The sequence below is a fragment of the Protomyctophum parallelum genome, assembly GCF_964188405.1.
Source record: "Protomyctophum parallelum genome assembly, chromosome: 16".
Lineage (NCBI taxonomy): Eukaryota > Metazoa > Chordata > Actinopteri > Myctophiformes > Myctophidae > Protomyctophum > Protomyctophum parallelum.
Genome location: NC_139711.1, coordinates 18,056,994 through 18,069,176, shown reverse-complemented (window position 1 = coordinate 18,069,176; position 12,183 = coordinate 18,056,994). Strand labels below are relative to the sequence as shown.

General features: G+C 42.5%; 1 protein-coding gene across 2 annotated transcripts in view; it reads right to left on the bottom strand.

Moving 5' to 3' along the window:
• Positions 1-2,415: 2,415 nt before the first annotated feature.
• Positions 2,416-12,183, bottom strand: part of glra4a (glycine receptor, alpha 4a) — a 63,036-nt gene continuing 53,268 nt past the window's right edge. The window contains exons 8-9 of one of the 2 annotated variants that reach the window (XM_083786580.1): positions 10,724-10,879; positions 2,416-3,322 (exon numbers count right to left, since the gene is read on the bottom strand). In XM_083786580.1, the coding sequence (XP_083642706.1) occupies positions 3,029-3,322; positions 10,724-10,879 (450 nt within the window). In that variant the 3' untranslated portion in view covers positions 2,416-3,028. The remainder of the gene's footprint in view (positions 3,323-10,723; positions 10,880-12,183) is intronic. The other variant, XM_083786581.1, reaches the window with a different exon arrangement.

The following is a 12,183-nucleotide window of genomic DNA, read 5'->3' as shown; positions in this document are numbered from 1 at the left end:
AAGAACCCCTATCCAGAAGAACCCCTATCCAGAAGAACCCCTATCCAGAACGTGCCTCTCGAGACTGACGGATGCCAATGATGATATTATTGTTTGTCTTTAAATGCCTCGATGAGTTGAATCCACAGGTCCACAATGAAAATAAGTCCTTTTATCCTTTTTAGCAGCTTTTATATAATTCGTAACACTACCTTTTCTGCAAACTGTTAATAAAGTAAAAGTCAATCAATCAAACCCAACCTCAACATTAATTTGCATACTGTTCAAAATAACACCAATGTTCAAACGCGCTTTACAAACATACAATACAAATTGTTCTTATTGCATTAATATCTATATACTTATAGTGAGTCATTTTAATCCAGGACAGACTGCCTTGAAATGTCTCAAAGGCCTACATTTGGCTTTCTGAGACAGTTACCCTCCTCTTTGTTTATGGAACTTTAGCCATCAGGACATTTTTCCCCCAGGAGGAGAACACACAATACACAATAACTAATCTTTCTGACGTTTCCTTTTTGCCCTCTGATTCCTTTTCAGAAATGTACTTAGGCTGTCAGCTGCTGCAAGTATGAAAGGACTTAAGTGAATATGTCAAGCACTGGAGGCACTGTGTCGTCTCCTCTAGTTGGCACACATCTACTGTATGTCCACATCTATCATCAAACGTTCTATTGTTCACCAGAAGCATATGCTTCTGGTTTCTCATCCTATACTGAGACTACTGTACTATATGGATCGCTGAACGAAACGTAAACATTGACGACAATATCGCAGACAGTGCAGAGAATGACAATACAGAATGATATGACAATACAGAGAACGCATGCACACACGCACGCAAACACCACACACACAAACCATTTATTTATGTCCACACAAAGGAGATGCATACAAGGACACAAATAATTATAGGTGCATTGGAGTTACACTTACAAAATCATGCCATGTGCTTTCAAGGTACAATAGGCATGTCACTCAGTACTCTATGGATATAAGTAACAACGTCTCTGCCATACAGTATATGACGGCTGCCAATTATAGCAGACACAATACTTTGCCAGCCTTTTTGCCTCCTTTTTGGGCAGCCCAAGTTGTTTGAACCCAACAATTAGGCTACCAAATATAAAGACAAATAGTCTGCACTATATAGCCCAGCTCTGAGATGGTATGCAGAAGTGGTTGATATTTAAATTGAATCACCTTGGTCATAAAGTCTTCTCTAGGCTGTGGTCAAAGGTGCAAGCCATCTCTAATACAGACACTTCTCTGGACTCCACATCAGCCACAACAATATCTTGTGTATTAGCTGTCAGATATGTAAAGGTTATCACACAGTTGGAACATGGATGGAATGACGCAGGTATGTTTGTAAAATCTCACTGAGGATGCACACACACACACACACACACACACACACACACACACACACACACACACACACACACACACACACACACACACACACACACACACACACACAAACTCTTTCTCTCTCTCTCTCTCTCTCACACACACACACACACACACACACACACACACACACACACACACACACACACACACACACACACACACACACACACACACACACAGTTCTCTCCACAGGGAACCATAATATGAAGGAGTTGATTAGGAATGCCTGGTCTCCCAAAAAAGGGACAGTGTATGCGGAGGCAGTAGCTAGTCTGAATTCATTGGATTAGCAGTGGAACACCAACCCCTTTTCAAACTCATTAGCTGATAAAAACAACCCTCTGATTTCCCATTAAAAAAGCCACTCGTCCTCCCTGGCTGGTGATGCCCTCTCCCTCCCTCTGCATCTCCGCACCGTCACAGCTACTCTGGGGGACTGGAAAACAATTGGGGTCTTTTGTACCATTTTCTCAGGGATGTCGGTGATTCCTCTGAAGAGCCGTCACGTCAATTTGTGTCTCCAAAATGTACAAGCTCAGAGAAAAAGCCCAAGAAAAGAGGAGGAATTGCTGATGTGAGCTGATGATTACTGATTTAGCATTCGCTGGGATTCAAACATTACAAGATTTGAAATGCAGCTTTCATTTAATGTTTTCCTCCGTCCCTAATGGGATCTGGAGATGATGGGGTCTAATGGAGAACGGCAATAGAAATGCAATTGTGCATATGACACTGTAAATCTGTGCGTGGAGAATTTCTTAAGTTGTCTCAGAATCACTCTCCTCGTCTAAGCATGCCCCACTGTAAATCAGACAAATTAGTCTGGCAATACCAGGCTTGCCGACTGTAGTCTTCTCTCAAGGGAGGCCATTTATACACATAGATAATATGGAGAAGGGTTTGGGTAAAGATGACCAAAAGTAGCTGTCATTTCCTGGCAGAATAACAATTTATTTAAATTTAGACAAAAGGTAATACATTTTTGTGCTCTGTGCGATCAATGAACAGCTTTATGTACAGTTAACACTGTTATATATATATATATAATCTCTTGTCATGAGTAGTTAAAATGAATTATCACCACCCATTAAATACCCAATAAATATCAAAGACCCTGTGCCCCCCACCCCCACATCCCCATTTGTTTGGCAATCTAATGGTGTAAAAAAGCCATTATCTTCAATTTTCAAAAACATTCATTCAAAGATGCGCAGTGTCAAAATTCAAGTTACTATGTTTTATCCGGCCAGGGCCAACATTGAGCTCTCTCCACTATTGGCCATCATGTCATAACAAATGTCACAAGCTCAGAATGACCAGACGTGTTTTGTCTTTGTTGTAATCCAGGTATATCAAAACAAGATAGATACACAAAACGCAATTCACAAACGGCGATTCCAGCCTGAATCCACACGGTTTCACTTTAGGCTTAAACACACTCGTTAAGATCCTGAGGACGCACCTGAGTTTATATCATGGACGGCAGGTATGCCTCTGACACACTTCATCTTCATTCACTAATGTAGATCTGACAGGCAGTTTCGGTCCGGAGAAGAAAACGTGAGAGAAACCGAAACGTAGCAATTATCATTAAGGTGGAGGCATGGGGGTATTACAAGTTTGCATGGACGTCCTCGTGGCGCAGCACTTTGTAGGTAATCCAGTAGAAGATGTTGAATATGAGGAAGCTGAGGGGAAAGAAGGCTCTGGATATGGTGTCAATGCGCTTGGCCTGGTCCACAAAGCGCTTGCGCAGGGCCTCCCCATCGTGGATGGTCACCGGGGGCGGAGCACTGAAGACTGTACTGGTCGACTCTATGGCCGTGCCATCCTTGGTCTGGAGGCAGTGACCTAGTCCGTAACCCCGGAAGTAGATCCCGCGGCTGTCCCTGACCAGTTCCTCTTCCTGTGGAGCGAAGCACAAGGGAAAACAGATTGGAGTCGATCTCACTGTCATCTGGCATTAGCTCATTGGCTGTTTACCATATGCCCTTTTGGTGTAGAGCCAACGGGCCATAATGTCCAACTTGGTGAGAACAAGGTCGTATGACTCGTATCCAACCCAAAAAAGTGAACTAAACTTCAGGGACAGAGCTATTTTTAAACTCAATCATTTAGTGAGTGATGGCATTTAATCTAGCCAGTAGCATCAGATCTAATTTACTTAATCTCATTGAGGTTTCCAAGACACACACAGAGGGCAGCAATGCGGACATCTCCATCACAACAAAATGGGACATTCTAATTATGAAAGCTGGTCAAAAAAATTAACCTTCATTTCTCTTTTGTAGTTTAAGGACACATGCTCTTTTTCCTCTCCATCTTCTGGCATAACAGACCTGTCACTGTGTCTCAACTAAAAAGAACTTGCAGGAGGCATTACCCTTTGATGGATGGCAGGGCAGAGTTTTTTCCACTGAGTGAGACCCTATTCTCTCCCTCTGAAGAGAATATTAATAGACATGTAGCTTAAGTCTGACAGTCCACTGACACTTTGAGAGATTCGCTTTGGCAGGGGAAAGATCTAAATTGGGTGATTAGTAGTCAGTGTGAGGTGCCCTGGGTGCATTGACCCTCTCTCTGTACCTCACTGACCCTGGCACTTCAGGGTACGCTGCCTAACTTTGCATAAACAGCATTGGGCAGACTTGGAGGAAGATGAATCACTACAGTTTCCGGTCAAAGACACATTGTTTCAACTGTTGTGAGCAGCAGTAGACGTGCATGACAAGTAGGTGCTGACTGTAGGTAGTATTTAGAGTGCAATGGGCCTGAAAATTCTAACTAAACAATTCAACCGAACCAAGTGAGTCGAAGCCCAAGATTATCACATACCGGTAGAGAGAGAGAGAGAGATTCCATGTCAAGACACTAGAGTTCTTTTAGCAGGTGAGTTCATCACCTCACGATCATAGTTTTGATCTGAATCCAACCCTACCCCTTCGGTCTCTGGCTTAAACTCTGAGAACTGTAATGCACCTACCTACATGTCGCCACACACACCTACTGCTCACGACAATGTCTTAAACTTTAGTGTGTGTTCACGCCATGTCTAGAAAAGCACGTGATCTGCTTCCCATCTTCAATTACCAATTCTTCATGTCTCTTTTTCTTGAGGAAGGTCGCCTCTGAGTGGAACTTTGTGGCGACTAATCGCCTATCTGTTGCTCCAATGAAACATTGCACCATACAGTACCACAGGGGTATGAGGACAGCCTAATTATCCCCTACACTCCTACCTAAACGATACAGTACATCATGTGCTAAAGTCTAATGGTGCGTTTCTCTAAAGATAATAGGCACTCATGGTCTCTCGGTCTCTGGTCCCTTCTCGTGGTTCATGTGAGGTATCCGTGCTACCAGGGTACTACTTTGGGATTTGTTGGGAGGAATTTCCGCTTCTGTGATAACTCTGTAATCATCATCACAGTGTGCGCTGGCACATGGAGGAAATGACTTAGCTTTCATTGAGAGATCAGTGGTTATCTGGGGGTTAAGGCAGGATATGACAAACGGACATATTTAGAAGAGGATAGCAGAAAAGATTTAAAAATATAAGACAGGTGTGATAAAAAGCTTGATGAATGCAGCTTTGTGCTTGGCACAGACCAGCATTCCTGAGTCCTATAGGCAGTGTTGGCAAAATATTACTTTAACTAACTACTTATTACTTATTACTTTAAAAAAAAGGAATAAAGTTACACTACTTATTACTCCCTGAGAAAAGTAACTAGTTACTTATTACTTTACTTTGTTCTCTCGCCTCCAGTAATTGCATATTTTGTCCCCAAAAGTCTTACTTTGCATTTTCAACATTAGCAGTCCCCCCCTCCCCTATTCTGCAGTGTTTATTTAACTCTAAAACGTGTACTGTATAGTGTACACATGATGATGGGTCCATTTGTACACTCATTTTAACTAAATGAACACTAAGACTTTTACTGTGTATGAATTAATTAATTACAGTCTAAATGAAAACCACACCTGGGCAAAAGATAATGAAATGCAATCTTTGAATAACTTCTGTTGTTTATTAAAGCAAACAAATGCTATAGTTGCTTAAAAATATATATAAATTGGTCACAAAAAATAAACAAAGTGCTATAGGGCAATATAGCAGGCCCTGCAGTGCATGTCGTGCATTTAAGGCCCACCCTTCTGCATCCGATACTTCACACATACGTACCGACGAGTGTGCATCGTTTCCGTATCCGCTCTAGAGTCTAGATCTAGAGCGGATCAGCAGTCTTCAAAGCAACTCGACCCCTATCCAGTCTACCATTATAAATAAACACTCAAACCCACAGTTCCACCAAGGCTCGTGAAAATAGTAATAATATTACTTTTGGAAAAAAGTAAATGTAATATTATTACTCAAAATGTGAAAGTAACTAGTTAAGTTACATATTACTGGAAAAAACGAATAATATTACTGAAAGTAGTATATTACTTAAGTTACTTGCCAACACTGCCTATAGGGAATTATTTCATATGATTTCATATTTATTTTTGACAAAACCTTTAAAGTGGATTGAAAACACGAGGAAGCAAAGACAACACAGCAAGGAATGCAAGGCCAGAGACTGAATGCCAGGTTTGTACTGTCAGGAGAGCTGGAGACTTGGTTGCGGGGTCAGAGGTGTTGTGGATAAATTCAAGGTTGAGGGGAGAGGCGCATCATAACACATTCGTTTTTGGGGGTCAGAAGGCAAGGAAAATTGGGTTTGAAGGTCAGGGTCGACACGGGTTGAGTTTTACCCTGGCACACGCACTGCACTGCTGACTCAGGCTCCCATAGGCTGAGTTGTTAGCGGGGATGTCATTCACTTTCCGCAGTGTCACCACACTCCCAGGCTGACTGGCAAAGACCTCCATTAGAAAAGAGGGTAGACAAATTTAAAGAGGGTAGACAGCTACTGCTCTTTTTTTTCTCCCCCTTTTGTCTGACGTGATGGCTGATCCTGTAAGAGAGGCTTGTTAGTGTTCAATTGAATCAGTCTTGGACATCTGCCTCCTGCTTCTTTTTGCCGAAAGTCCCCTCGGCCTCGCTCATTCTAATTCAGCAAACTACCTGGTCCAGGCCAAAGATGAAATGATTAAAGATGCAGACAAATTCAAAAGAAACATGTCTGGGTACAGAATATTCCAGACAAAACAAGTCATGCTACTGAATCATGCTTCTTCAGCGTTAAAGAGACACTCAAGGAAAACATTGTTAGAGTGCGATAATAAAGAGACACTCAAGGAAAACGTGAGTGTGATAATAAAGAGACACTCAATAGGAAAACGTTGTGAGAGTGTGATAATACATCATCCATGGCTGCAGCTCAGGGAATTGTCTTCAGAGACACAGGAACAGTCTTTGTTAAAGTATTGTGTATATCTGCAAAGTGCAAACGCCGTAAAATGGAAGCATACATCTTGGTTCCTTGTTTCTGAAAGCATTGAGGACAGACTGTTAGTAGTCTGGGATTGTATGCATACGTTCTCTAGTGAAGCTCAGATTGTATGCATACGTTCTCTAGTGAAGCTCAGATTGTATGCATACGTTCTCTAGTGAAGCTCAGATTGTATGCATACGTTCTCTAGTGAAGCTCAGATTGTATGCATACGTTCTCTAGTGAAGCTCAGATTGTATGCATACGTTCTCTAGTGAAGCTCAGATTGTATGCATACGTTCTCTAGTGAAGATCAGATTGTATGCATACGTTCTCGTGAAGCTCAGATTGTATGCATACCTTCTCTAGTGCAGCTCAGATTGTATGCATACCTTCTCTAGTGAAGATCAGATTGTATGCATACGTTCTCTAGTGAAGCTCAGATTGTATGCATACCTTCTCTAGTGCAGCTCAGATTGTATGCATACCTTCTCTAGTGCAGCTCAGATTGTATGCATACGTTCTCTAGTGCAGCTCAGATTGTATGCATACGTTCTCTAGTGAAGCTCAGATTGTATGCATACGTTCTCTAGTGAAGCTGGAAATGTTTATTGAAACACTTAAATATTTCACTTTCAAAAAAACTTTTGGTCATTTCATCATCTACTCAGTCTTATGTGTACAGTACACCCCAGACAGTTTTTATGTTGCTTGATTCAGTATTTAGATATTTGATATTCATTTTAGATGCCCCGCCCCCTACCTATACAAACCCATTATAACTTCAAACTCCATTTTAACCGTGATAGATTCATCGAAAACACCCAACCTTTTTTCTGTTGACTGATACTGTCCTAATATGTGTATTTATTTTTAATATAATTCTTTGTCCTTTAGTCTCCTCCGTCACGCTACGTGGTCTGCCACATTTTCCAAAATAATTATTTAAAATAATTGAAAACCGTAAATGAAAAAAAACACAGGCCCCTCAAAGTATCAGTATCAATCACCGCAAAGTTCGGCATTTATCATTCCAGCGTGAACTTGTCTTGAACGTTGCCCTACGCCAGGCCAAAATTCACGCCGGGAGCTGTCGTTGACTTTGTCTGCTCCTGTTTATCTGTCATATTCAAGCAGAGGAGCATTGTCTGAAGTGCTGACAGGCATCTAAAGTTATCACCCCCAATAGATATAAAACTAATAAATAATGTATGTGAATTGTTTTTTGCAAAGGCATACGATGTGTAATACGATGTGTAATATGAAATTGGTAGGATACTTCCAACTGTACAAGCAATTAAAACCACGCAATTAAAGACAATATAACATGTTAAATTAGATGCTTAATCAAACTGCTTTACTGGCTCTGTTAAAACATGTGTGTGAGTCTGTGAGATGATTTTGACCGCGGGACAGCAGCGGGAGATGAGACGCCTATAAATAATCCCTGTTATAAAATAACATTTTGATTTTGGCATAAATGGACACACACCTATTTTATTTCCAAGTGACAAAGACATATAGCCTGCCTATTTGCAATGATATAGGCTAAGTTAGGTGTCACTGTGGAACACCAGCCTTCATCATCCTCATCCATATATGCATGTTAAAATTAATTCATCAATCGGTGATCACGTCACGCCATAAACGTTGATTATGAGTTTCTGGCTGCCTTGTCACTGTTGCCAGCTATCTGTCATTAACGTGGCGTCACTCACAGCAGTCTGACGGGGGGGGGGGGGGGTCGCTTTAACATGCAGTGCACTGCACACTTCTTTATTATTTTTTTGTCATCAAAGTTTTTTTATGATTTTAAATAAAGCATACAAAATTCACATGACTTACACAAAAGAAAAAGACAAGAAAAAACAAACAAAAAACAAAACACACCTAGCAGTCAAAAAAAAGAAAACCCCTGGACAACACCCCTCCACACTGTTGACACTCGTGGTTATATCATATGTAATGTACAAATACAAAATGTTACTACAACAATCCTTTGATATATAAATAAAAGTAGTCCCATATCTCATGGAACTTCCCTTTGACGTTATTCCTCCTGGCAATTGAGTATTCAAAGGATGCCGCTTCAGTCATAAGTTGCACTGCGCACTTCTAAAGAATGGGTTCAAATTGAAGGATAGGATATTTATTTAACCGTTAAATAAATATCCTAATCCTACAAAGTACAAACCTATTCCATTCATGACGATGTAACTGTCATACAGTATGTGATTAATGTAGCCTATACTTGACAAAGGTTGTAGCCTCAAGGAATAATCCTACTGGCGTTTCTTTCCAGTGTGCCAAAATTCACACATGCGTGCGTGCGTGAGTGCGTGCGTGCGTGCACGGACATGACAGATTGACAAGTAAGTGAGGCGAGAGGGGGAAACTTTTATTAGCTTTCCATCATGTAACTATGTTTTCCATACATTGTTTGGTCGTAGTGCAGTTGTTCATGTCGCAAAAATGAGGGGCGAGGCTTGATTTCATAGGGCGTGCCAGGTTGATTTCAGCTGTCACATTTATCAACGCAACGACAGAAATTACGCAAGGATCAGCTGTTTGCGATCACTTCGTAAATGCTGTGCCGACGTGAGCGTACCCCCAAAACCCACGCTCCATTGATAAATGAGGGCCCAAATCTCGAAACCGAAAACAGCCAATGTTGCTCAGTGTTGTGAGCTTGCAGATCAGCTATATTTGCAGAATATAGGGACCTATAGGGTTCCAGTGATTAATCCTGAACTGTGGAAGAGACTCTGTCAGATTCTATCCACATGGTTCTTGTACAACACATCAAGGCATGCGTCAGTACCTCTCAGATGGATTGTTGGCAGGCCAAATTCCTCAGTAGGAGTAAATGTAACAAGGGGAGTCCTTCCCACTCCAGACCATCATTTCCACTCTGCTTATTGATTCGGCCCCAGCAGCACAGACTGTCCAGTAACTGCTGTATTCATCGGCTTGGATGGTGGGCATTTTGCCACGAGTCAGGGAGGAGGAAGCACAGGGATACTATAATGGCATAGTAACAGTCTCTCCTTGCCTGAGTAAATTCTCCTTCGCAAAAAGTGCAACGTGTCTATGAATGCTTTTGCACGTAAAGGCTATAGGGAAGGCAGTTGACAGTACAAAAATAATACTTTTTCATAAATCAGAAATGACAACAGGAGCTACATTGCCTGATGTTTGATCTTAACAGCTTGGTCCGGAATTGGACCAAATTCAATATGTACTAGCATGGAGATGAGTGCTTTATTTGCTTCTTGAGATGCCCAGCATTGCCCACGTCAATTCTAAACACGACCGTCCGTTCTCTGAACGACGTCAAAACCTTTTTCGAGCACCTGTGTATCTAATCTTTTAGGACTGTTTGGCGAGTCTGTTGGACGGCATGACTCAGATGGAGGATCATGCTGTGGGCTCCGCACAGGTCAGCGCTGCTCACCATGGAAACGGCTCAGCCGGAATGAGTCGCTATAGCTCATGTAACGTGACAGCCAGCTGTAGCGTTCTGCTGTTGTCGCTTGTTCCTGAATATACAGCGACCCGCAATAACAAGAGGCATACATCAACGTTATAGGGACTGACATTGCCTTGTGTGTGTGAGTGGCGTGCCTTTTGCGTGCGTGTGTGCACTGCGCGCTGCTTCGATACATCTTAGAATGTCTGCTTCAGCGTGTTGCCTCTGTGTGCACCTATGGTTCTGAATTGGTGCACATAATTGTCTCTGTTGGGCGGAAACCTTGTATTTCCCAAACTGATTAAAATGAAAAAATAGGAAAAGATGCAAATCTACAAGCTTGAAACCTGTCTGTGTCGCTTTGCGGCATTCTTCGAGCTTGCGGATGTGCTACTTTTGATGCTTTTATGTGACACTGTAGTTAGTATGATGATCAAAAAGGTGTGTGTGCAGCACTCACACTCACTATTCTCTGCCGTCGCTGCTTCTTCCTTAGCCGGATGAACTCCTTGTGTTGCCTGGAGACAAAGTTCACAGCGGCGTACTCCAGCAGTGCTGCGAACACGAACAGCAGACACACGGCCATCCAGATGTCGATGGCCTTAACGTAGGACACCTGGGAGAGAGAGGCAAAGAGACACAGGCAACGAGCGTTACGCAGGACACCTGGGAGAGAGAGAGGCAAAGAGATACAGGCAACGAGCGTTACGCAGGACACCTGGGAGAGAGAGGCAAAGAGACACAGGCAACGAGCGTTACGCAGGACACCTGGGAGAGAGAGAGGCAAAGAGATACAGGCAGCGAGGTGACGGTGGTGTTTTCCTCCATAGTCAAGCAATGTAGGCCTACTGTACTGTAGGCCCATGGTGAATATTAATGAAAGCATCTGTCATTTTAGATTTGTAGCTAAAGGGCATTATTTTATACTTTGGCTGTTCAAAAATAGCAGATATACATAGCGCGCCACTTTGTGCCACGCTACAAGCTTATAGATCTCCTTTTTAAACAATTTTCTTTACTCAAATCTTTGCTTCTGGGGGTCCCTGGAACAAAATATTTTGAGATGGGGGGGGGGGGTTGGCGACCAAATATATTTATTTTGGAGGTCCTTGACATGAAAAAGATTGAGAACCACTGATAGGATTTAGAAGATATTTGCAGAATGGGCCTCTCAGGTCTTAATGGGTTAACCCATTCTGGGAGGGAACCCCTTTTGGTGTTTTAAGCATTGTTACATTTTTGCTATTGAAAAATAGCAGATCTACAAGCTCGTAGTGCGGCACTCTGTGCCGTGCTTGTAGGTCTGCTATTTTTGAAAAATCATGAAAATGTGGCTCAAATCTTTGAATGTATATTCTTTCAGAGTGAACGTTTTTAACTCAAATCTTTGCTTCTGGAATAACGTATTTTCAAATGGGGGTCGGTGGTGAATTACATTACATATCGTTTTTGGAAAACTGTCAGAATGTAGAAGATCTTTTTTACATTTGGCCTAAATGGGTTAATGAGAGGGGTGTTGTTGCTCATCCTCCGTCTGCCTGCTTTCTGCAGCCCCTAGCTGCAGCATACAGTGATGATGATGACTGTCCGCAGAGATATGGGTCAATGACCCATATCCTCTGGGGACGGAGGCCTGGCAGTCCATATCCTCTGGGGACGGAGGCCTGGCAGTCCATATCCTCTGGGGACGGAGGCCTGGCAGTCCATATCCTCTGGGGACGGAGGCCTGGCAGTCCATATCCTCTGGGGACGGAGGCCTGGCAGTCCATATCCTCTGGGGACGGAGGCCTGGCAGTCCATATCCTCTGGGGACGGAGACCTGGCATTCCCATGAGTCCAGTATTTACTGCACTTAACTCATTTGGCTTGATATTAAAAAAGGCACAATAAGGCATCATCGGCGGGGAGGTATATACGAAA